General features: G+C 41.0%; 1 protein-coding gene across 2 annotated transcripts in view; it reads right to left on the reverse strand.

The window, feature by feature from the left end:
• GABRB1 (gamma-aminobutyric acid type A receptor subunit beta1) overlaps nucleotides 1–26,014 on the reverse strand; it is a 426,842-nt gene that overhangs the window by 17,507 nt on the left and 383,321 nt on the right. For both annotated transcript variants that reach the window (XM_070451937.1, XM_070451938.1), the window contains exons 6-8: nucleotides 16,691–16,828; nucleotides 16,440–16,592; nucleotides 13,124–13,368 (exon numbers count right to left, since the gene is read on the reverse strand). In XM_070451937.1, the coding sequence (XP_070308038.1) occupies nucleotides 13,124–13,368; nucleotides 16,440–16,592; nucleotides 16,691–16,828 (536 nt within the window). The remainder of the gene's footprint in view (nucleotides 1–13,123; nucleotides 13,369–16,439; nucleotides 16,593–16,690; nucleotides 16,829–26,014) is intronic.

A 26,014-nucleotide genomic window follows, 5' to 3' on the forward strand; every position in this document is an offset into this window, starting at 1 on the left:
ATGATAGCAAAGGGGATAAAAGGTCATGATGGTTAATGTTATGTGTCAACTTGGTCAGTCCATAGTGCCCAGTTATTTGGTCAAGCACTTGTCTAGATGTTGCTGTGAAGTATTTTGTAAATGTGACTGACATTTTCAACTAGCTCCTGTTAAATAAGGAGATTTAGCCTGATGATCTGGGTGGCCTTATCCTATCCCTTAAAAGTTTCAAGAGTGAAAACTGAAGTTTCTCAGAGTAGAAATTCTGTCTCAAACCTGAAACAGAAATCCTGCTCGAGTCTTCAGCACACTCTACTGTTTTCGGACTTTCCAATCTGCACAGTTTCATGAGCCAGTTCCTTAAAGTAAGTCTCTTTTTGAAAGTATGCTGGTTCTGTTTCTATTGGTTCCAGTTCTCTGGAGAACCCTGAGCGATATGAAAGGGACGACAAAAATCAGGAGGGCTGTGGCCCAGGGAACACTGACCTGCTGGCTGCGTTCCCTCTCAGCAGAAACCCCAAGTGAATGCACACGTTCATTTCCTAGTTCAGGTTCAACCTTTATTCTGCCCCTTTCATCTCATTCACCCTCTGCTTCTCTCTGCCCCCAGCATTGCCAGAGTTCCTTGGGCTGTTAAAAATGTTGCCACTAACTAAATTGAACTGTTTAGGATATTTTCAATAGCTGAACTCATTACAGTGTAGTTGGAATAAAGTGTAATCTTGTTTTCAGTGGCAATTTTAAAATCTCCTTTAAGAAATACCTCCGGGTTCAATCTACTTTGCAAACAAAAAGTGATTTCCTCGCTATTAACCAATTCAATTAGATTTCCATTTACTGAGAGGTTCTGAAGTCCAGGGGAGGAAGCCAAGAGAAGTGATGCTGGCCACAGAGTGGGCTGCCCACTGGAAGCCTCCAGTGGCCTGAACGAAGCTGTCCGGCGTGCTCGCTGCCTTGGCCTGCAGGGCGTGGACCGCCACACAGCCACACCCTCCACCGCGGATGCCGCTCAGATAGCGAACCGCAGTTATGGTATCGCTGTCAGCCGTTAGCTCTCACCAGAGCTGCCAAACCCTAGTCCTTTGGTCTCAAATTCCTGTAACGCTTTTTTCTTTGAGGGGAGCTGGGGGATGGGAGGTTTGCTGGAGATGATCTGCATATCTCTTTGCTTCTTCTGATGATATAGTGGCTGAAGTGGAAATATCATTTCAAGAAGCAATAGAAGGTTAGGTACGAACCTACATAAATCTAAACTTTATGTAATTTGGGAACATTATGTAATTTGTTCATAGGAACAAAGGAAACAATTGGCAAATTTTCCAGAACATTACTCAGTTGATAAATTTTATCCTCACTTCCTTTCATTCCCGTGTTTCTCCCATCCAGTGTGTGAGCAGGTTGTAATGGCTCTGCTTTTAAATGCATCCTGATTATGATCACTTCTCCACATCACCTCTGGCCACGTAATTTATCTTCCTTTTTACCAGGACCAAAACCCGGTGGTCTTTACTCTACGGAGCAGCTGCTGTGATCCTTTCAAATGTAAAACAGAACTTGTCTTCTATTTGAATCTTCTAGCAACTTCCAAAGTCATGGAATAAAACCCAATTTTCTCATTCAAATCCACAAATCGCCATGTGACTTGGCTGCTCTAGCCACCTCTGACCTCATTGCCTGCTACTCTGCTTCTTAGCTCTCTGCTCCAGCCACGTCGCTTTGGCTGGCTGCCTTGGAAGCTCCTGGTCCTCGGGCCACTGTCGCCTCTGCTCTTCCCTCCTGGCATGCTGTTGCTTAGATTGCTACCTGGCTAGCTCTGCTTCATTCGCTTCACCATCATTATCATCTGCCACTATATCATGCATTCATATACACATTTGTCAGTAATCTCAGCTGAAATGTAAGCTCCAGGAGAGCAGCTGCTTTTCTGTCGCTATTGGTCATTACTGTATATCCTCCTTGCCTTTTCAGAATGGAACCTTGGATAGTCCTAAGGAGGGGCTAGGTAAATGAATGAGAAACTCTCTGAGCTCTGTTTGAGTTCAGTGGATAAGGACACTTGAGTGGCTAGAATCTCTAGAGTAGTGGTTCTCAGACATTACTGTGCATCCAAATTCATTGGGAAACTTGTTAAAACTATGAGTTTGAGCTCATTTTGTTCTAGACTAAGACTTTCCCAATCGGCATTTCACACACACATTTCAAGGGTCTTAGTTAGCTCTTGTGTATCTGGCTTTAACTGAAGTCTTGGCAGATAGATAATCCACAGAAATTATTTTATTTCCAGGTGACCAGGAATTAATTACAAATATGCATCGTTCAGTGGGCTTCCCAGGTGGCACCAGTGGTAAAGAACCCACCTGCCAATGCAGGAGACGCAAGAGATATGGGTTAATCCCAGGGTTTGGAAGATCCCCGGAGAAGGGCATGGAAACCCCCTGTAGTATTCTTACCTGACAATCCCAAGGACAGAGGAGCCTGGTGGGCTACAATCCATAGGGTTGCAAAGAGTTGGACACGACTGAAGTGACTTAGCACGCAGATATGCATGCGGGGTTCAAGCCTGAGGGATACGTGATACGAAGGTTGGGGACTGATGTCCTAAGTTGATGTTAGTGGGAATTTATTGAGCTTTGAGTGGAAGATGATGGAAGCAAGAAAGTAGAAACTATTTTATACACAGAAGCATTTTCTACCTAGATAAAGTGTTCACTGATTGCTTAGGGAGGCCCAATATTTGAGATGATTGCTTTTTACAATTAAATATAAAATTATTTATAACCAGCAAATTCAGTCAATTTTGAATGAAACAAATAAGAGCCATTTTTAAAAATTCATCTTCAGTGAAACCCCTTTAGATATTCATTTAAAATGTCAAGGGTAGTATTTTACTCTTCAGTTATAGAAGACAGTGAGTGAGTGATTTTGGCTAGAGTAATAATTGTTTCCCACACAGCTGTAAAGGAGATATTTAGAGTGTGTGGTGTCCATTTGTGTGTGAACATCTTGGAATTTGTGGATATGTCGTCTAAGTGGATAAGTCCTTGTTACTGCATCTCATCAGATAGAATCTTCTTACTGCATCAGCCAAGGCTGCTTAAGGCAATCAGCCCATCACTTCTCCACTTTATTCCTCCCGATCACAGAAGACAATGGAAGAAAGGCAGAGTGGAGTTATCAATCAGCTTGGATTCTAAATAAGGACTTCAGGAGAAGAAAACTGCTGGGAAAAGATTTGTTAGGGCAAAACGAGTCAGGTGAATTCAGGCGAATGAATACTTAAAGTACCAACACAGGTCCATACTATCCACTGATACATTATTGTTACCACTAACATAACAGTCCTTCATTAGAATAAAGGTCCTTCATTAAACAATATTATATATATATACATGTCTGTGTGTGTGTGTGTGTATAAATTCTACAAAGTACCAAGTAGTGCTCATATTGGGAAAGGGTTAAATTTTTGTTTTTGTAGCCATTGGAATATAACAGGAAAAAAGTTATGAGTTACACATGAATTCTAAGGTCATGCCTATTTGGTTTTAAAATAAATTTATTAGTTTACTTATTATTTTAAAAGTCACTTAAATGCCTATTTTGTGCAGGTTCTGTGAAAAGCACTGGAATATCAAAGACAGAAGACACAGTATCTGCATCAAGGCCCACTTTCCTGCTTTATGCATTTATGCTTTCCTGGCATTGTGTGTGTTTTCTTATGCGTGTGATGTTCATTGTTGACGGGTGATATAGTTGTGTGTGTGAGATTACCTCCCTCCCTCATCCAAATGCAGGCTTCTGTTTTATTCATTGCTAACTATAGCCCCGATGCACAGAGTATTCATACAGTATAAAGTCATTACATAAAACATTTGTTTTAAAACGCTTGTCTTTAAAGACTGGGTGAGCGTGAAGTGCAGTGGAAAGATAGCAGAAGAGAACCGACTCAGTCTGAGGAGTGAGCAGAAGCCTCGGCCAAGACCTCACTGCGGAGCACGTCACGGAGAGGCTCCGAACAGTGAAGACATGGCACTCGGGAAAACTGTGAGCCGCGCTTCTGGAGCAGAGAGTATGTCGGTGGACGGGAGAGGAAAGGGAAGTCTGGCAGAGGAGGGAAGCAGAAGACCACAGTGGGCCTTGGATTCCACGCTGGGGAGACTGGATATTGTCTTTAGGCAAAGGCTCCAGATGGGTCTGCTGGATGCCTGTAGGTCTGACCTGTCTGAGTCCGTTCACCTTCCTCTGACAACACTGCCTGGACTTGTTGCGCGTGACTGAGGAGGGCCTGACTGCATCTTCTAGGCTCTGGGGCTAGACCTGTGACCTAGACCTGGGTATTTAATTTTCTGTCTTCCTGAGGGATTGATTTCTGCATGAGAATGTGACTCAAGTTGGTCCCAAAAGACTCAATCCTGGGACTTTTTTTTTTTTGGTTGGAACTATTTGGTATAAGAAAGTACTTTTGCATTGAGGTTGAAGATCTTTGATACTATAAACTTTGGGGACACCATGAAAGAAGGATCTACTAAAATAAAACTAACATAAAGGAAAGAAATATTAAGATATGAAGAGATATGCTCTCTGATGACATTCTTTAAACATCTGGACTTAGCCACATGTAAAATTAAAACCTTTGCTGGACCTTCCACTTGTGTGGGCCCCCAAAGTCCTCTGACCTCTTTTTTTTTAAGCCAGTTAGATTTTCTTAAGCCAGTAAGATAGACTTCCCTCTCATTCACAGAAGAATCCTAGTTGTTTGAGTATAGAAGAAATTGGAGGCTAGACGCCAGAGAGAAGGTGTGTGTGAGAAAGAGATTTTGAGATTTCTGGAGAAAATTAGGCTGTTAAACTGCTGAAGGCGCTGGTGATCAGGTATGTCAAGTCAAGACTAGAGAACAAAATATGGACCACACCAGATTTGGGCAAGGGTCTGAGGGCTAAAGAAGTTTGTGAACTGTTAATACAAACTGTCAGAAATCAAAGGCCCTATCTGGATTTCTCTAGAGTCCAAGCTGCTAAGTTGGAATAGTTAAATTTTCACTGAAGGCTGAGGGCAAGGCAGTGATGTGGGGCGGGGCCCTGGCTCAAAGGCTAATATGTGCATATCAAGCTGGTCTAAGGAGAGCTGTTTACTTTTATGAAGCCTATTTTCACATGCACTTTATATTCTGGAATTAGTCACAATACAGAGCTTATTTACATTTAGAAAGTGGTCTGAAAGTGTAGATGATTAACTGTAGAGAACAGGAATGGGAGGAAAGAAGTCAGATTACAGTACCAACATTTGGCTGTGAAGGGAAAAATTCTTTCTTGATTAGGGTTCCACCTGCCCACTGGGCATGACTCTTTGGCAGATTCCACCACTGTCCTCCATGACTTCTAATGATTCTGAATCAGTCTTTGATCAAAGACCACCTATGCAATCATTCCATCTTGGCTGGATCTATTTGCAAATGGGCATTGTGGCTAGCAATATAACCGTATTTGTTCCAAGTTAGTGTAAAAGTGGCTCTGAAGTAGTTTACTTACAACTTCTTTGTACTGAGAAATCTATCCTTCAAAATTCTAAATACCATCTCTTATTTCAAATGATGTCTGAGGGGTTTATGAATCTGCAGTCTTTACTACCTAACAGGTTGAAACTCTCCTGATGTCTTGATTGAGCATCAGTACTCATATGAAAAGATGCTTCAGTTCAGAGGTAGAGATATAAATCAAGATAAAGCAAGTACTTCTGAAGCTTCAATACAGGTACTCCTTGACAGCACTGCCCAGCCACGACTCTGACAGTAATGTGTGATAAATGATCACTGCCTGTCAACGCTCTGGGGTACCAAGGCCACTATTAAGGATCCCTTAATTAAAAATTGTCTGGGACTAGAATATATAGTTCATTTGAATGCAACAGTTATAAGCATCTAAAAGGAAAGAGGGAGATCATCCAACCATTATATTAAAGGAAAACTCTAATATTTTCTATTTTTTAAATTTAACCAGGGGGTAACATTTTAAAATACCATACAGGTTGTATTATTAACATCAGTGCTGGAGATGACGCACTGAACAGACGACGTGATACACTTGCTTTGTTACTGACACGTTGTCTGCCTGTGCCCATTTTAGAAGAGGACAAGGAAGTCAGGAACTGGAAAACCCAAGTAGCCACAGGGACGCCTATAATTTCCTTGAGATAGTACTGGCCTATTATTATTCCACTTAAATCTGAAGAAGTTTATAAAATCTTATCCATAACACTCATTTGAAGATTCTATTTTTCTGATGTTATATCACTGTGATTCAGAAAGAATAGCAGAGATTGATAGAAAGTACACTTGAAGAACTGTTAAAAATCAAACTGATAGAAACAGTAAGTCTGGAGGAGAAGCTAAAATGAACCATAGATAATGTCTTTTTCTTGCTTATTATAAACACATAAGAATTTTATCAAACACTGTGATATAACACTCAGTACCCTGTGTGGTAACTAAGAACTCATCTTGACTGGAAAAGGCTTCTCTGGCATTCATTCATTCAAAAAGTGCTTATTTGGTATTTTCTCAATTCGAGTCACTGAGGAAAGAGCAATAAACATAGTAGACTGGACCTGGTGTCTATCCTGAGAAGCTTGGAGTCTATTAAAGAGACAGAGGTTATAAAAATAATTACACAAATTAATTATACACATATTCAATATTGTGGTAAGTCTTAAGGCGGAAAAGCACAGAGTGTCATGAGAACAAATCACAAGGGCATCGACATAAACTAATTCCTACCTGGATACTTCCCATTTCTTTATTTGCTTCGACGGTAAAGAATCTGCCTACAACACAGGGGAGCAGGGTTTGATCCTTGGGTTGGGAGGATCCCTTGGAGAAGGGCATGGCAACCTGCTCCAGTATTCTTGCCTTGAAAATTCCATGGACAGGGGAGCCTGGCAGGCTACAGTCCATGGGGTCACAAAAAGAGTCAGAAATTAATACGTTTCATCTCGTCATGTATTATGTTAAACTTTTCCTATGGCCCTTATTTTAAACTTTTAATTTTGAAATTATGTAGATTTCTGGAAAGTTGCAAAGATAGCACTTTGCAAGAGAGATTGAGTGTATTCTTCACCCAGTTTCTCCCAGTGAATACATCTTACTTAACTGTAGTACAATATCAGAACCAGGAAACTGATATTAATATAAGTATGTATCAGTTCAGTTAAGTTCAGTTCAGTTGCTCAGTCGTGTTCGACTCTTTGAGACCCCATGAATCGCAGCACGCCAGGCCTTTCTGCCCATCACCAACTCCCAGAGTTTACCCAAACTCATGTCCATCGAGTTGGTAATGCCATCCAGCCATTCCTCTGTCATCCCCTTCTTCTCCTGCCCCCAATCCCTCCCAGCATCAGGGTCTTTTCCAATGAGTCACTCTGCTTATTTAACTTATATGCAGAGTACATCATGAGAAACAGTGGGCTGGAAGAAGCACAAGCTGGAATCAAGATTGCCGGGAGAAATATCAATAACCTCAGATATGCAGATGACACCACCCTTATGGCAGAAGGTGGAGAGGAACTAAAGAGCCTCTTGATGAAAGTGAAAGAGGAGAGTGAAAAAGTTGGCTTAAAGCTCAACATTCAGAAAACTAAGATCATGGCATCTGGTCCCATCACCTCATGGCAAATAGATGGGGAAACAGTGGAAACAGTGTCAGACTTTACTTTTTTGGGCTCCAAAATCATTGTAGATGGTGATTGCAGCCATGAAATTAAAAGATGCTTACTCCTTGGAAGGAGAGTTATGACCAACCTAGACAGCATATTAAAAAGCAGAGACATTACTTTGCCAACAAAGGTTCATCTAGTCAAGGCTATGGTTTTTCCAGTGGTCATGTATGGATGTGAGAGTTGGACTGTGAAGAAAGCTGAGTGCCGAAGAATTAATGCTTTTGAACTGTGGAGTTGGAGAAGACTCTTGAGAGTCCCTTGGACTGCAAGGAGATCCAACCAGTCCATCCTGAAGGAGATCAGTCCTGGGTGTTCATTGGAAGGACTGATGTTGAAGCTGAAACTCCAATACTTTGGCCACCTCATGCAAAGAGCTGACTCATCGGAAAAGTGTGTATAGTTCTGTGTAATTTTATTACACATTAGTTTCATGTAACCATGATTGCAATCAACATACAAAAGTCTTCTACCACGGCAAAGCTTTCCCTTCTGCTCCCACTTTATAATCAGTCACATCCATTGACCCCTCCCCATCACTTTCACTAAGTTCTGGAAAACACTAATCTGTTCTTCAACTCTATAATGTTGTCATTTTAGAAGCATTATATAAACACAATCATACATATGTAATCTTTTAAGATTGGCTTTTTTCACTTGTCATAATGCCCTTGAGATCCAGCCAAGTTGTTGCCTGTATCAGTGATTCATTACTTTTTATTGGGCTATTACTTCACAGTGTGAATGTATAATAGTTTGTTTAACCATTCACCTGTGTGCATGCTAAGTTGCTTCAGTGTCCAACTCTTTGCGACCCTATGAACTGTAGCCCACCAGGCACCTGTGTCCTTGGAATTCTCTAGGCAAGAATACTGGAGTGGGTCGCCATGCCTTCCTCCAAGGGATCTTCCCGACCCAGGGATCGAACACATGTCTCTTGCAGCTCCTGCATTGGCAGGTGAGTTCTTTACCACTAGTGCCACCTGGGAAGCCCAGCCATTTATGTATTATAGGATATTTTGGCTGTTTCCTATGAACTTGTAAATATATTAATTATAGTTATTATTATTAATCATAACCGTTATTTTTAACCCAACATCTGAGATATTTGCAGGTCTGTTTTATTGACCAAGTTTCTTTCTCTTGACTATGGGCATTTATTTTTCCTATTTCTTCTCATGTCCAGAAATCTTTTATTATTAAACTAGACATGTTGGTGATATACCATAGAGACTGGATTTTGTTATCTTCCCTGACAAATCTTGAGTTTTGTTTTGAAATTAAGTTAAATCACTAACAGATCCCCAAGAATGTGTAGACTTGGTTTTATGTGTTGTTCAAGTAAGTCTATTTTAGTTTTTCCCTTAACTCAAGGGGAATTTCATATTCTTGTGACTTAGTCTTTACTTCTAAGGTGTGATCTTTTTAGGGGTTTTAATGGAAAGCTTAATGTATTTACCAACCTGCCCTAAATGGCTGGATTCAGACTCCAACCTGACTTCCATATGGCAGATAACAGCTGAAATTTCTGTTCATCTCTCCCCCTCTCCCAGCCTTTCAGCTGCTTTTTTTTTCTCTCTCTGGCTTTCTTGGCATTTTACCTATATTTGTAACTCAAGGATCATCCAAGGATTCATGGGAAGTTTATACTTAGATTTTGGGTTTCTCTTGTGGCTTCACTTCTTCCTAAAATTTCTAGGAACTCTGGAAGCACCAAACTCCATGCTCTGATTTATCAGATCAACAAAACTGCAGTTTTTTGCTGATTTTCCCTGCCCTGCATCTTCCAGGATGGGGAGTGGCCCTCAGGGCGGAAGCTGCATAAACACTCACTTACGCAGTGAGATGCCCTTCGCTGGGGTTTGAGTCTCTCCTGGTTTCTGCTTGTTTTCAGTTACACTCTCATGTCTCCAAGCAGATTTTTAAAAATTTTTTTCTCAGGATTTATGATTTTTAATCTATCAAAGCATCAATTTGATTTAAACAACTCTGCCATGTCTTAACATGACCTCTTCTTGAATTTTGGCATAAATGTATTTACTTATGTTTCTATAAAGCATCTATGGCATTCCAAGTCTAGCTTTCCGTGGATAAAAATACATCTTTATTTTCCTTACATGTTTCATCTTCTGAAAACTGAGGGATTTTTCTGTAATTTCTCTTGGAAGTCAAATTTTAAAAGTCAATTTAAAAATCAAATAAACGTTTGTTGATTTGAGATCCAACGAAAATTTAACTTTGTTTAAGCCCGGTGTTGCTCAAAACACCTGCTTATGAGATAAAGATCAGTTAGATGGGAACATTGCACTTATTTATCAGGTAGTCAGCAAGTCCCCTTTAAAGCAGTGTATGTTATATGTCTAGATCTGATATGGCATATGAACCTTTCTGTCAGCCTTTATTTGTCCGTTTGTTGTTTAGTCGCTATGCTGTGTCTGGCTCTTTTTAGACCATATGGACTGCAGCCTGCCAGGCTCCTTTGTCCACGGGACTTCTCAGCCAAGAATACTGTTGCCACGCCCATCTCCAGGGCATTTTCCCAACCCAGGGACTGAATCCATATCTCCTACTTGGCAGGCGGATTCTTTACCACTGAGCCACCTGGGAAGCCTTAGCACCTTAGAAAATTCTTTGATATCCCGGGATAGAATCAAGGCAGAATGTGCTAAAGTTTGTTTTATAATCTTTTTCTTTTATCTGAGTAATCTGACTTCAGGTTGCTTGACTCATCCATCTAGTTACTCTCTCTAGACAATGCTGCTTTTCTAGCCAATTGAAAGTCATTGTTTTCTTCTTTTTCTTACTCTAATGCTTATGTACCTTTGAGTGTTCATCCAGTTCATATCTTCTGAACTTTCCTACCGAGGAATCTCTCCCATCTTATCTATGGAGGGTTCTTACTCGTAAATCAGCTCATACACATATCCAGCTCTGCAGAGTGCCAACCAGTGGGTTAGAAGTAACTGAGATGGGGCGTGGGAGCAGAGAAGAGGCGGCTTTTAGAACCACTGCTAAGATACTTCCAAGGCTGGTCTGGCTGCAATCAGATAGCAGGAAGCTTTTCCTTTCAGATACATTCAGGACAAATGCTTTCCTGTCTTATTTTAGAATTCGGTCATAGTTTTCTTTCCAGCCAGATCAGAAGATTCTTGAGGGCAAGGATCATGACGACCCCTTTTCCTGTAGAATTGAATATAGTGTTTTACACAGAAGTAAACTTTTATTTGAGTGTGTTGCTTTGAAATTTGACCATGTGGCTGAATCTGTAGGTTTTCTTCATTTGTAGTTTTCTAGTTACTTGACAGTGTTTGTCAAATGTTGATATCCTGCTAAAGAGCAGGAAGGTGCACCTTGAGGATTAGCGACTTGACTTCTGCCTGACTCTTCAGCCGCAGCACATGTTACGTTATTTCTCTCTCACTTACCACGCTCTTGCTACACTGGTCTTCTTTCAGTGCTTTTACTCGTCATGCAAATCCTTGCCTAGAATGGACATGGCGTGGTTGCCACTTTCACCACCCAGCTGTCAGATCCAATGTAATTCCTCAGAGGGCTCTTCCCGATCACCTGATCAACATTTGCTATTCCCTTGAATGTGACCCCTAACATTCTCTTGCCCATTACTCTGTTTCACTTTCTTCATGAAAGTGAAAGTTGTTCAGTCGTGTCTGACTCTTGCTGACTCAATGGACTATACAGTCCATGGGATTCTCTAGGCCAGAATACTGGAGTGGATAGACTTTCCCTTCTCCAGGGGATCTTCCCAACCCAGGGATCAAACCCAGGTCTCCTGCATTGCAGGCAGATTCTTTACCACTGAGCCACCAGGGAAGCCCCCTTTCTTTGCAGCACTTCCTTTTACTTGAAACTGTTCTCTCAACAGTTGGCTGTTTGCTTCCTGCTGTCTTTCTGTGTTGGCGTCTAAACTCCAGGAGGGCACGGAGACCCCTCTCATTGAGAGCAGTGTCCTCAATGCTCAGGACCATGAATTAATATTAAGTCGCCACCTGTGTGCCATCTTCAAACGATTTGTCATGGATCCAGTGTTTCAATGCACATAATTGTCAAATGGTTTTAGTGATAAATGGCATGAAAGGAGGGGCTACAGAGATTTTTCAAAGGAATAAACAAAGCATTATTTTCAATGTAATTACACAGTGAGAGCACAGGTCATCGGACCTACCAGTGAAAAGCGAAGGACAAATATTGACAGTGTCTTGGATATAATAATTGTTGCTGTTCAGTTGCTCAGTAGTATCAGACTATTTGCAGCCCCATGGCCTGCAGCATGCCAGGCTGCCCTGTCATTCGCTCTCTCCTGGAGTTTGCTCAAACTCTTGTCCGTTGAGTTGGTGATGCTATCCAACCATCCTCATCCTCTCTCCCTGCCTTCTCCTGCCCTCAATCTTTCTCAGCCTTAAGACCTTTTCCAATGAGTCAGCCCTTCGCATCAGGTGGCCAAAGTATTGGAGCTTTAATACTTATTGAGTATTTACTGTGTACTAGATTAGACTTAAAAAATACTAGAATATAAACTATCAGATACTAGACTTTGAAAAAAAAAATACCAAAACTCATTTAGTCCTTACGGTAACTGAGAGATAGGTATATTATAGTCATCATTTTCTGGTTGATAACAGGTTAGATAAGGAATAGCATAGGTTGATTTGCCTGGAGTTCTAAAGCCAGTAAGCGGCAGAGCTGGGAATTAACCCCAAGAGTTTGAGCCCATTATGTGTATGTGACCGCTGTGCTGTGGTGCCTCGCTGCCACTTAGGGCTGAGAGTTTGCTCTTGCTTCTTTGGTTTTCCTTTCTTTATAAAGTAGATCTGGAATTACCCTGCATATAGTCTCACAACTATATAGTTTAGAATAAGGAATCAAGGACTTGCAGTTGAGTTGCATGCCCATGTATGTTATTTATCTATGTAAAATTCCACCTAATATCTCTGATTCTCAGTTTCCAGTTCTGCAGCATGAAGGGCAGTTTGAGCCTTACTGAAAATAAAGTAACACTTTCTGATCCTTTATTCTGTTGTGGGAGCTCTGAGTACCACACTGCCGCTAACTTGCAGAATACGATTGTTAGGAATATTTAATAGATTGTGCTGTGTTTAGTCACTCAGTCACGTCTGACTTTTTGCAACTCTGGGGACTGTAGCCTGCCAGGCTCCTCTGTCCATGGGAATTCTCCAGGCAAGAATACTGGAGTGGGCTGCCATGCCCTCTTCCAGGGGATCTTCCCAACCCAGGCATTGAGCCCAGGTCTCCCGCACTGCAGGCAGATTCTTTACCATCTGCGCCATCAGGGAAGCCCATGAATACTGGAGTGGGTAGCCTATCCGTTATCCCTACCCAGGAATCGAACCAGGGTGTCCTGTGTGTAAGGTGTGTTCTTTACCAGCCGAGCTGCCCCGGAAGCCCTATTTAATAGATTACCTGGACTTTATTCATCTCCAGTTTGTTCTTCTCATTAGCGCTCTGGTCTTGTTTGCCAGCTCCTTTCTTCTGAGGGCCTTTTCCAAAAAAGATGTAATTTACAAAGGCATATTCCAGCAGGGCCAGGAACACAAACACGAAGCAACCCATCAGGTAAATGTCAATCGCTTTGACATAAGGAATCTTTGGCAGGGTCTCCCTGAGGTGAGTGCTGATGGTGGTCATTGTCAGCACTGTGGTGATTCCTATGAAACAGAAAAACACAGCTTAGCTGAATGCACTTGTTAAGTTTCCTGTTGAAGACAGATGACAGATACCATTCTCTTGTTAGTATCCCAGACTGATGGTAGTGATGCAATAAACCACGAGGTGAGAAGGGCAGACCATTTAAAAGACAAAGCTGCAGGCTCCTTACATAGTTCATGAATGAATCATAAAATGGGAAGCTCTGTGAGTATTGGGTTGAAAACTGTGTTTTAAAAAATAATGCACAAAGGAGAAAGAAAGGTGGATGGAAATATCAAAATCTCATTGATTCACCCACTGTTTACTGTCATATGTCCCTCATTCTGCTACATGCCACCTTCTTTCCTTCCTTCTCTCAGCATCTGTCATGTCCATCCTAAATCTGTTCTTGTAATACTAATCCCCACGGCAGCCACTACTGAACTGGAAGTCAGTGACCAGTTTAAGGAGACCTATTTCATTGCATGAAACGAATATACCCAGGTCATAAGGTCAATACTGCTTTTTAAAAGAATAATGCAACATTCATAGTGAGTTGACATGGAAAGAAGAAACTAATAAAGTTCATGATTTGCATCAAGTATTTGATATATGGATTTTAAAATATAATAAAATCTTACTGACTTTCCCCCCTCAAATATTACCTCTAGTTCCTTGATTCCAGAGACTAGAGTGAGTTAGCTCCCAGGAGTCAGGAAAAGGCTTCCTAAAAATTCAACTTGTTAAAGAAATTTAAGACTGTAGTCTTTTAGAAGGAAGATTTTTGCTTTGTCTACTTTGTTAAATGTACCATTCTTAACAGTATAATTTTTGTGTGTCTGTATAACATTTTGTGTGGATGATGGCGATGAAATGATGATTGGGAAAATAAGAAGTGATACTCCTATTGAGCCCTGAAATGTGCTGTATACTAATATTACACACCTGTATAGGACTGCCCCGGTGCCTCAGACTGTGAAGAATCTGCAATGTGGGAGACCCAAGTTTGAACTCTGGGATGGGAAGATCCCCTGCAGAAGGGAATGGCTACCTACTTCAGTAGTCTTGCCTGGACAGAGGAGCCTGGTGGGCTATAGTCCATGGGGTCACAATGAGTTGGACATGACTGAGTGACTAATATACACACATAGTGATTTTACAGTTGTGAACACATCTCTGGATTCTATGCAGTCATAAACAGCCTGCTGAGTGGGATAGGGCAGGTATATTGTTCCCATTTTATAGCTAAGTAAACAGACTCTGAGATTAGCTATTTTACTGTAGATCACTGAGCTAGGGGCAAAAAGGCAAGGAGGTATGAAGCAAAGGCATTTAAAATAAAAGGAAAACCTAAAACTTGATGGAGTTCCTTACAAATAAAGACAAAAATCATAAAATGGATACTAAAGACAAACGAAAACTGGCAAAGGGAATAGAAGTTCGAAAATGATAAGAGAATAAAATAGTTTCAACCTCATTTGCTAGTGAGATTATTCTATTTGGATTCCCTGATTTGACCACCCAGCTTTAGGAGAATAGAGGAGTCAGAACTACTGTACACAAAGTTTAAATCGTTGACATCAGTGATGGATTTAAATGTCTGAACTGATATGAAATGCCCTCAGAGTGGTCCTGCTTATTTTTTTGAATAAAATTTTAAATTTCCCCTAGTATAATCCTATCTAACCTCTGGTACAGAAACAAACAACTCATTTAAAATACATCAATTCCACTTCTGCTTCTACTCCTTGGCTTGAATTTTTTTAAGAAAGGGGGTTGGTAAATAAATTTTTTTTCTACTTGAGTAGGTTTTAAACTACTTTAGGTTTTACATTTCAAAAGACAGTTTTATTTTATGCATTATCTTTATATGCTGACATCTCTAATCAAAATATTATTAGCTTTGAGGATAGATGTGTAAAAAAGAACCACAATTCATGACCTTGATGGTTCATATTCCCTGCTGCGGACATTGTCCAATATTTTTCTTTAACCACAGCATATATACGTATTCATGTTCATACTCACATAATATGTGCACATACATACGTATGATATGATAAACTATTGGTCTAGTTTCCTTAGTCTTGGAATGTTCAAAGGTTGATAAGGGGCTGCCAGCACTTGACTTTGTGAGCCTTAGATACTCAACCAATAGAAATGAGCTGTAGACATGATGACTAGTCTAGGGGTGAAAGGTTATGCTGATTCTTTAATCCTGTTCTGTAGTCTCAGCAGACCTAGGTATGTTAAGCCTATACCTAGCTAGGTATGTTAGCTTAGTCACAAATGATGCTCTTTTGCATGCACAGATGCATGCGTGTGTGCGTGCATGAATAATCCCAGAAGATGATAAATGAAATGGCTCTGGGTCAAATAATAAGGCTGACCCACACATACCCAGATTCATCAGACAGATCTTACATATTCTAACTTTCCAAGGAATCCTTTAAAATTAAATACAGCCCTTCAGCTTGCAGCAATTATTCAGTCATGGCAAGATTAATTCTGAATTTTGTTCTTCAGGAAAGAAACCATTTTTATTCTGTCCTTATCACAGGTCATTAATACAGCTGATGAATATCTTACCTTTCTCAAGTGCAAGAAGCTCCATTTAAGGGAGATTCAGACAGATAAAATTTAACTACATTTAATATTCAAAAGATAGTATTGACATAGCTTGTGAATGGTTACAAGATTTAGCTTTCTTCATTTGAAATTTTCAAATTTTCATTTGAAAATAATATAATAATGTTCTCCATCAGAGAAAGCAGGAACCAAGGAAGAAATCACAAAGTTAGTAAAAATTAGTGTAATGAGGATTTTAAAATATGCTCTAAGAAGCACTTATATAGGGTTGAATGCACGCCAATATTACTTTTTTAAATTTTGTTAAAGTGATAAAAAGACGTTATGTTGTAAAACATGCATTCTGTTAAGTGCTTACATGTAGACGTTTTATCCCCGAGCACCCTTAGGGCAATCTCACCCTTTGGCTCTCTATGTGAGAATCTCTTGCCCGCAGTGCTTCTCACTGGTTGTTATTTGAAGTGAAATCCCACCAGCCCTCTGGGGCGCTGGAATGCATTACCTAGTGCAACTCTGGCTGCAGATGCATCATAATTGATCCAAAACGACACCCAGGACAGAATTGTAATCAGTGTGGAAGGCATGTAGGTTTGCAAAATGAAGTAACCAATGTTTCTTTTGAGACGAAAACTTAGTGACAGTCGTGGGTATGCCCCTGAATGGAAAAAAATAAAAGAAAACATCAGATGGTCATTTGGTGGGCTCCATCTTCTTTCTCAGCACCCCTAGCACATTTGGGGGGAAACCTCTCACCTGTTGTGAACTCCACCTTCTTGGACACCATCTTGTAGTCAACAATTGAAAACTGAGGGAGCTCAATTTTGTTCACGCCTGTTACTGCGCCCTCTCCTCCATTCCAGTAAAACTCAATGTCATCGGTGGTGTAGCCATCTGAAACGAGAAACGTCAGAGCTGGATGAGGGAGCAGTTGGCCCAGAAGTTCATTTGAAGGCAGTCAGGGATCTGGGAAAAAATTACCAGTGATTGATGATAAGATGATGTTCTAAATCAGGATGACAGAAGAGATTTGTTGAGTGCTATTTCTGATAGGCTGGCTGTGGTTGCATTGAGCAGATGGACACAGCTGGCCTTGGTGAACATAAGCTCTGTGATCATCCACTGGTATCTGCTACCACTGCCGCATAGTTATTCTCATTGTGTCTACCAACGGGAACTCTTTGACTAGATTGGAGGATGCCTGGATTCTAGGTGTCTCGGCATAGAAGACTGTTAAGAGTCCCTTGGGCTGCAGGGAGATCACACCAGTCAATCCTAAAGGAAATCCACCCTGAATATTTATTGGAAGGATTGATCCTGAAGCTGAAGGTCCAATACTTTGGCCACCTGATGCAAAGATCCAACACAATGGAAAAGACTCATGCTGGGAAAGACTGAAGGCAAAAGGAGGAGAGAGCAGAGGATGAGATGGTGAGATAGCATCGCCAACTCCACGCCATGGATTTGAGCACACTCCAGGAGACGGCAAAGGACAGAAGAGCCTGGTATGCCACAGTCCCTGGGGCCGCAAAGAGCTGGACACGACTTAGTGACTGACAGTATTTAATCACAGCAAGTGTAATAACCGAGCACATATTTGTTAAGAGAGCTATAGAAAGAATAAACGGATGAAGTATAATGAAAGAGCAAATTGGTACAGATCTGTTAAATGATCAAGACATTCAAGATAGCAGTCTCTTAAAAAAAAAACTTAGGCAAGCTTCTATTTATATCTTTTGATTATAGCTAATATATATGTGAAAATTTTAGGAACTATATGATTTTTTGATGATATTTTTATATCTTAATATTTATGAGAGTGAGCTTTAAGTAATTTAAGGAGAATATGAAGAGGATTATAGATTGTGACAGAAGGGTCTATCCTGAAATCTATTCTCCCTTTTATTTTTGCTCCCACTTGCCAGTAGTCTATTTAAGTTTATAGAATAGATATATATTATTAATATATGACAATATATTAATGACATATAAAATATATATATATTAATAATATATAGACACAAATATTATCATGTATTAGAATAGCTTGCATAAAAACAATGAATTGATATATCCGAAAATCTAAAATTCACTTAACACGTAGAGAAGGCTATATTTGTATCTTTCTATCTTCTGGAGACAAAGAGGGTCTTTCTAAGTTTCTTTTCTTTTTTATTCAATCCTTTGTTTCCAGCCTGTATTCTTATCTTCGAGCTCTGCACTGATATCCACGCACACCAAAGACCTGCTGTTCCCCCCTCTTCAGAGGAGAAGCCTCTGGTCTTCACGGAGTGGAGGTGTGGGGCTAGGGGTCTGGAGATTCAATTGCTTAGATCTCTGTTTTCCTGTTAATAGTCCTACCTTCATGCCTCCTGCCAAAGCTATTTAATTAGGCAATTCCTGAGCTTTTTTTGGTGGAGAGGGGTCTGTGTATAAATCTGTTTACCTGCTAAGTTTATTTTTTTATTTATATTCACCTCAAATAAAAAAGCATCAAATTCTTTTTCATTTAAAAAGGAGAGAACCGGGGGACTAGAAGCTTTGGTACTTGGATGGGGGTTAGAACAGTGAGATTAAGGAAGAAAGCTGGGTGTGGGGATTTGGCGGGGCCTATTTAATGAAGGCTGCTAGCACTTATGTGACTAGAGGAACTGCTGCTTTCACAGCCCTCTAATAAGATGTGTGTGTGCTAAGTCACTTTGCAACCCCATGGACCATAGCCTGCTAGGCTCCTCTGTTCATGGGATTCTCCGGGCAAGAATACTGGGGTAGGTTGCCATGCCCTCTTCCAGGGGATTTTCTGAACCCAGGGATCTAACCCACATCTCTTATGTCTCCTGCATTGGCAGGCAAGTTCTTCACCACTAGCACCACCTGGGAAGCCCTTAATAAGATGTAACATGAACGTGTTAGTTGCTAAGTTGTGTCCGACTCTTTGCGACGCCATGGACTGCAGCCTGCCAGGCTCCTCTGTCCGTGGAATTCTCTAGGCAAGAATACTGGAGAGGATTGCCATTCCCTTCTCTAAGGGATCTTCCTGACCCAGGGATCAACCCCAGGTCTCCAGCATTGCAGTCAGATTCTTTACCATTTGAGCCATTCCCTTAGTAAGATGTAGGAGAATTTTAAAAGTGGGGAGAGAGAGAGAGATGATACCTCCTCTGCATCAGCAGGGGAAGGACAGCTTCCCTGGAGTCCACCATGCTTTCCACCTAGAACACTGTTTCCATTTAGGCTCTGGCTATTGGGTCCAAACCCCAAGGAATATGCAAGAAAAACACAATATTTGTAAGAAAACCCAGTCATCCTAGGGAAGCAAAACAAGCAGAACATTCAAAATAGACGTCATCTCATGAGAAGAACTGTGGGAGAAAGCAGACAAGAGTATGAACTTCTCATTTCCCACCCTTATTCAAAATTTGGGAACACATAAGGATATATGATTAGCATGGGAACAGTTCCTTACTTCCTCGTTCTGAAGCGCATAGGTTTTAATAAAAAAGTGTGTTAGATGAACTGACGAGAAGATGCCACTGATGAGGGCTTGGAGGACAGTTTGACCAAATTGCAGAGAAGTGGAAAATATAAGGGCTAATATATGAATAGTGGGCATGAGTGAAAGAAGAGGAGGAGCTCTAACACACAAAGACAAAATACAAATTTCCCTGAATTCAACAGCAAACGGCTTTGTCTATTGAGGGCTCATTATATCAGGCAACCCTGATATCACTCCTGAACTCCAAGGTAGAATAATAATTTTACAATCTTCCAGACACAGAATGGAGGGTGTTTTCACAGGAAAAGCTATTAGATTTCAGATACAGACCTTTAGAAAGGAAGGGATTATAGGGAAGGGGTTGGAAAGGAAGGGATTATAGGGAAGGGGTTAGAAAGGAAGGGATTATAGGGAAGGGGTTGGAAAGGAAGGGATTATAGAACAACAGTTCATAACAGCTGGGGTAAAAGCAAAGGGCAGCAACTGAGACTCGAGAGTCTGGTTCTCTGCCGAAATACCGCTTCCTTCCAGAGAAGACACATGAAGATCGGAGAACATTACCCATTTAAGGAAACTATTCTACAGAGGACTCCAGCCAAACAAAGGAATCAGGATATCATCAGGGAAAGCACTTTGGAAACAGGGGGGCTGGGAAGAATTTTAAGACAACTTTGCTCAAATCTATGGAAACACATTTGAAAATTTGAATAAAATAGATAATTTTCTTATAAGAAAAGCATTAGCTAAAGCTTGAATCAGGAGAGACAGAAGATCAAAATACATGTATATGTGTGGCTGAGTCCCTTTTCTGTCCATGGAAACTATCACAGCCATACTCCAACATAAAATAAAAAAATTTAATTAAATAAACAAACAAAAAATTTGATGTTACCCCTTACAAACAAGCACCAGATTCCAACATTTAAGAACTGATAATTCTATTTCTACTTAATTCCAAAGTATAAGCTAAGAATAAAAACTTCCAAATTATTTTCATAAACAGAACATATTAGTGAAACAAGATCCAGCAGGACATTAAATGACATTGCATAACATAATTAAATAAACAACGTTTATTTCAGAGTGAAAATGATTCAATATTAGAAAAATCTGGTAATGTCCTTCATTATATTAACAGATTTAAGGAGAAAAAAAGCATATGATTATATACACAGGTGCTAAAAAGGCATCACTGCAGATGGTGATTGCAGCCATGAAATTAAAAGACGCTTACTCCTTGGAAGGAAAGTTATGACCAACCTAGACAGCATATTAAAAAGCAGAGACATTACTCTGCCAACAAAGGTCCATCTAGTCAAGGCTACGGTTTTTCCAGTGGTCATGTATGGATGTGAGAGTTGGACTGTGAAGAAAGTTGAGCACCGAAGAATCGATGCTTTTGAACTGTGGTGCTGGAGAAGACTCTTGAGAGTCCCTTGGACTGCAAGGAGATCCAACCAGTCCATCCTGAAGGAGATAAGTCCTGGATGTTCATTGGAAGGACTGATGCTGAAGCTGAAACTCCAATCCTTTGGCCACCTCATGTGAAGAGCTGACTCATTGGAAAAGACCCTGATGCTGGGAGGGATTGGGGGCAGGAGGAGAAGGGGACGACAGAGGATGAGATGGCTGGATGGCATCACTGACTCGATGGGCATGGGTTTGGGTGAACTCCGGGAGCTGGTGATGGACAGGGAGGCCTGGCGTGCTGCGGTTCACGGGGTCGCAAACAGTCGGACACGACTGAGTGATGAACTGAACTGAACTGAAAAAGGCATTGGACAAAATTTAATAGCCAGTCTGTTTTTTTAACAAAACAAACAACACCACCCAATAAATATGACTATATGGATATTTCCATAATGTGGTAAGATATAACTTTCTCAGTCTCAAAACCAGAATCATGCTTATTGTGGAAATAGTGGACTATTCCCATGAAAGTTACGAACAAAAGAAGAGTGTCCACTGTCGTTGCTATTATTTTTAACATTGTTCTGGAAACACTAACCATTAAGTAAGTGAATGAAAATTTTGAACTATAAAGTTGGAAAACTGTTGGTTAAAGTATTAAGATTAATTATACAATTGCATATCCAGTAAGCCCTAAAGAATTAACTGAATGACTATTACAAACAATAGAATTAGTATGATTATGGGGTACAAAATTACTACCCAGAAATGAGTGGTTTTCATATATAAAAACAAAAATTTACAATGACTGTTTTTAAAATAGAGAAGAAATATCTAGTAATAAACTTAGAAACAGGCAAGACTTACATGAAGCAATATTTGAAACACTTTTGAAAAGCACAAAAGAAGCCTTGAACAAATAAAAAGGCATAGCATATTTCAAATAGGAAGACTCAACATCATAAGTTCATTTATAATTTAATGTGATTGCCTAGTAATACCAATGGGCTCTTTTTGGGGGAGGACTAGACAAAAGTGATTCTAAAATTAAAATAAACAGATTAGACAATCTAAGACAACTGTGAAAATTGAGACTCTTGACTTTGTGCTACTAAGCTTAGGCTGACAACCAGGCACTGACATATGCATCTGTGTTACTCGTTGGATGAGCAGGTATTTACTGACTATGTGCTGGGAATGGAAAGTTGCCATGGCCACAGTAGTGAATAAAACTGACACAGCTCCTGCCCTCTTGGAGATGGCATATTTCATGTAAAATGTTACATATTTCAGCACAAAATTCCTTTCTGAATCTTTCTGTGTGGATTGGCTTCCTTTAGTACATGTTCTAATGTTTAGGAAAGCTAAAAACTACAGTTCCCAAGGTAAAGATTTAGGTACCCTTATTAAACGAATTTAAGTGATGTCGAGGTGGTATTTGAGCGTTCATTTTGGTGCGGCTCATGCATTGCAGAGGGGGCCCTGGAACCAGGGATCCTGGTTTTAACTTTCTGAGGGCCTGGAGGCAACATGATGGCGGGAGCTAGCTGATCAGCAGCCTCCTGGTGCGGTGAAGCGCTCAGTCCCCACGGTGGGGCCAGTCTGCACTGCGGCGCTGGGAGTCACGTCCAGGTCCCCGGGCTAGACGAGCCTACTGCTTCCGCTTTTGAATTTTGTAAGCAGCACTTCCTTATTAAATCTCTTTCTGCTTGTTGCCAAATGGGCTTCTATAACAATTCTGCAACAACAATCTAGATCGATCTGTTGTCCTTCTCTGCTAGGGAAGAACTATTTCCTCCAGATTTGGGGTTACCAGAGCTGTCCACTAAAACCTGCGCTGTGCTCTCTGCTGGCCATTCGTTTGCTCTTTCTGTGTCTCGCATCCTGCTTTCTGAACTCTGTTCTGTGCCTCTGGGGCTGGACTCTCTGTCTCTCTTGCCTCCTTTAGATGCCCCTAGGAAGAACGGGCTGAAGATTAGGAGGTAGAAGGGGAAGGCAAGGCCCTGGATTCTGTCTCTGACAAGGCGGCAGTGTTGCTGCTGCTGACGGCGAGGGTGATTCCAGGCTCTCACAGCACCTCTCTTGGCACCTCCGCAAACAAGCAGGACAGCACTTCTAACAGGATCCAACAGATTCAGGCTCCTGGGCAGGTGCTTCTGGCTCTGGCTCCCTTAACACCCTTTCCTTCCTTCTCTCTTTTGCAGCTCTTCCAGTCTTTGTGATCAATTCTCTCTATTAAGTTCCCGTTTTTTAAAATTAATTAATTGATTTTGAGGCTAATTACTCCACAATATTGTAGTGGTTTTTGCATAGATCGACATGAATCAGCCATGTGTGTACATGTGTCCCCCGTCCCGCACCCCCCCTTCCACCTCCGGCCCCATCCCATCCCTCGGGGTCATCCCAGGGCGCCGGCTTTGAGCGCCCTGTCTCACGCATCGAACTTGGACTGGCGGTCTATTTCATGTTTCAATGCTATTCTCTCAAATATCCCACCCGCACCCTCTCCCACAGAGTCCAAAAGTCTATCCTTACATCTGCGTCTCTTTTGCTGTCTAGCATAAAGGGTCATCATGACCAGCTTTGTAAATACCATATATGCGCGTTAATATACTGTATTGGTGTTTTTCTTTCCGACTTACTTCACTCTGTATAATAGGCTCCAGTTTCATCCACCTCATTTCCTTTCTGAAAAACCTTGAGTGGTTTCTGCTTTCCCACTGAGTTTCTGTCAACACAGTACATCTTATTGTGCAAATATTTTACCTGTTTACATAGTTTTGTGTTTATCTCTGCCTTTTGTCTCTTCCATCTCTCATTATATTATATACTTTTTGAAAGCAAAGACCTTCTTTTATTCATTAAAACAATTCTTGATGCCTAGAACATATTTTGCCTATAGTTATGCATCTAATATATGTATTTCTGAATAAATGAATTTATGAATGTTGTTTGCTGCTTAGGGGTCTGAATTTATTGTCTCAAACTGGTAACCTGATATATAATTTATTTAGTAGCATTCTTGAGCCAGATACACTCTTGATTACAGTGATTCTGCCTACAGGAGCCTTACTGGTGGGTCTGGGCCCCAAGGAAATGGAAAAAGCTGCTTATTAATTTTAGGCTTACTGAGTAACTAGGTGATATATTACAACCTCAGGCTGATCTTCAAGTTGTGGGATTCTATGGGAGAAATATGTAAGCAATATCTAGAGTTGAAGGACCAGAGGTGGTTCAGTTTGGGGTTGAGGGGGGAGAGGATAGCAGTGAGCTTAAAGCTTCTCATCACCCACCTTCTGCAGGACAGCAGAGACTGTCAGGGCCACGCCCAGCCGCAGGGCAGGAGCACGGCTGTCAATCGCTGGGGATTTTAATAGGGTTTATGATCTATACAGTCAGTGGTCTGGGTCTGTATTCCCAAGCTCACTTGACTTTGTTAACTAAAACCTCGTCGGCTTAGTGTTCAAGGCACTGAGATAATTACAGATGATTTTGGTGAAAAAATAATGCTCACTCCATTTTAGGTAGAAGTGTGAGTTCTCATGGGAACAATAATGGCAGCTGGATCCAAAGGAAAGAAAAAAGAGGCCTAGAAATAAACTATTATTCAAAGATTACACAAGAACATTTTGCCACAGAGAGCGAACATCAATTTACTCACACCCAAACAACCTATTTACCAAAGGTTCCCTTTATGAACCAGTGACTTCACACAGTGTCTCAAAGCCTGAACACTTGGATACCAAGGATATTGTTTCCTAGCAACAATAACTACACAGAAGCTCTCAAAATTTCCTCTCAGCCCCTGGGGACTTCTTAGTGGTGCAGAAAGTACAGATAAAATTAAGTTGATGTCAGTGGATAAAGATGCATGGAGCTAGTACAAATGTACAAAGAACTGGATGCTAGTATTTCCTTCACTTCTTGAAACACTCTATTTTGGATGCATTTTCTAACTTGGAAATAAAAATTACTCTCTGCTGTGCTTAACAGAGCTGGGAGGATGGTCTAAAATTGAACTGAACTGTGCTTTAGAGAATAGAGAGATTTCAGCTTCTAATCCACAAGTGGACATAAGTAAATGTGTTTCCCTCTGTGGCCACAGCCTTATCTCAAGGGCCTGATTGGTTTAAGCCAATTGTTAAAACTCCATCCTCTTTGCTATGGTGATTGGCTCAGGGTTAAGCAATAAGTCATGTCTAAAACAATTAGGTTATAGCAGTCTCCCAGCCACCTTTTTTACTTGGAGATAGGCATGTGACCCAAGTTGGTCCTGTCCGAGAGAAAGCTAAGAATTGTGTTTGAAAGTTGGAGGAGAGAAGTTCCCCCTTTCTGAAGTGCTCAGTGGAGAGTGTCCAGTCTAGCTGTAAAAGCTGGTTTCTAGCTGCAGGTAAACAAGAAGTGCTCAGTGGGGAGTGTCCAGTCTAGCTGTAAAAGCCGGTTTCTAGCTGCAGGTAAACAAGAAGTGCTCAGTGGAGAGTGTCCAGTCTAGCTGTAAAAGCCAGTTTCTAGCTGCAGGTAAACAAGAAGTGCTCAGTGCAGAGTGTCCAGTCTAGCTGTAAAAGCCGCTTGTGCTCAGTGGATAGTGTGTCCAGTCTAGCTGTAAAAGCCGGTTTCTAGCTGCAGGTAAACAAGAAGTGCTCAGTGGAGAGTGTCCAGTCTAGCTGTAAAAGCCGGTTTCTAGCTGCAGGTAAATAAGAAGTGCTTAGTGCAGAGTGTCCAGTCTAGCTGTAAAAGCCGGTTTCTAGCTGCAGGTAAATAAGAAGTGCTTAGTGCAGAGTGTCCAGTCTAGCTGTAAAAGCCGGTTTTTAGCTGCAGGTAAACAAGAAGTGCTCAGTGGAGAGTGTCCAGTCTAGCTGTAAAAGCCGGTTTCTAGCTGCAGGTAAACAAGAAGTGCTCAGTGGATAGTGTGTCCAGTCTAGCTGTAAAAGCCGGTTTCTAGCTGCAGGTAAACAAGAAGTGCTCAGTGGAGAGTGTCCAGTCTAGCTGTAAAAGCCGGTTTCTAGCTGCAGGTAAATAAGAAGTGCTTAGTGCAGAGTGTCCAGTCTAGCTTGAAAAGTCAGTTTCTTCCCTTCTTGTTTGTGCCAGTTATTATTAGCACCTAATTGAAGTCACTCATGATCAAGATTTTAGTTGACCTATTGAAATAGACTTAGTAGTCTGCCCCTCTCTGC

The sequence above is a fragment of the Odocoileus virginianus genome, chromosome 21 (assembly GCF_023699985.2).
Source record: "Odocoileus virginianus isolate 20LAN1187 ecotype Illinois chromosome 21, Ovbor_1.2, whole genome shotgun sequence".
NCBI classification, from domain to species: Eukaryota; Metazoa; Chordata; class Mammalia; order Artiodactyla; family Cervidae; genus Odocoileus; species Odocoileus virginianus.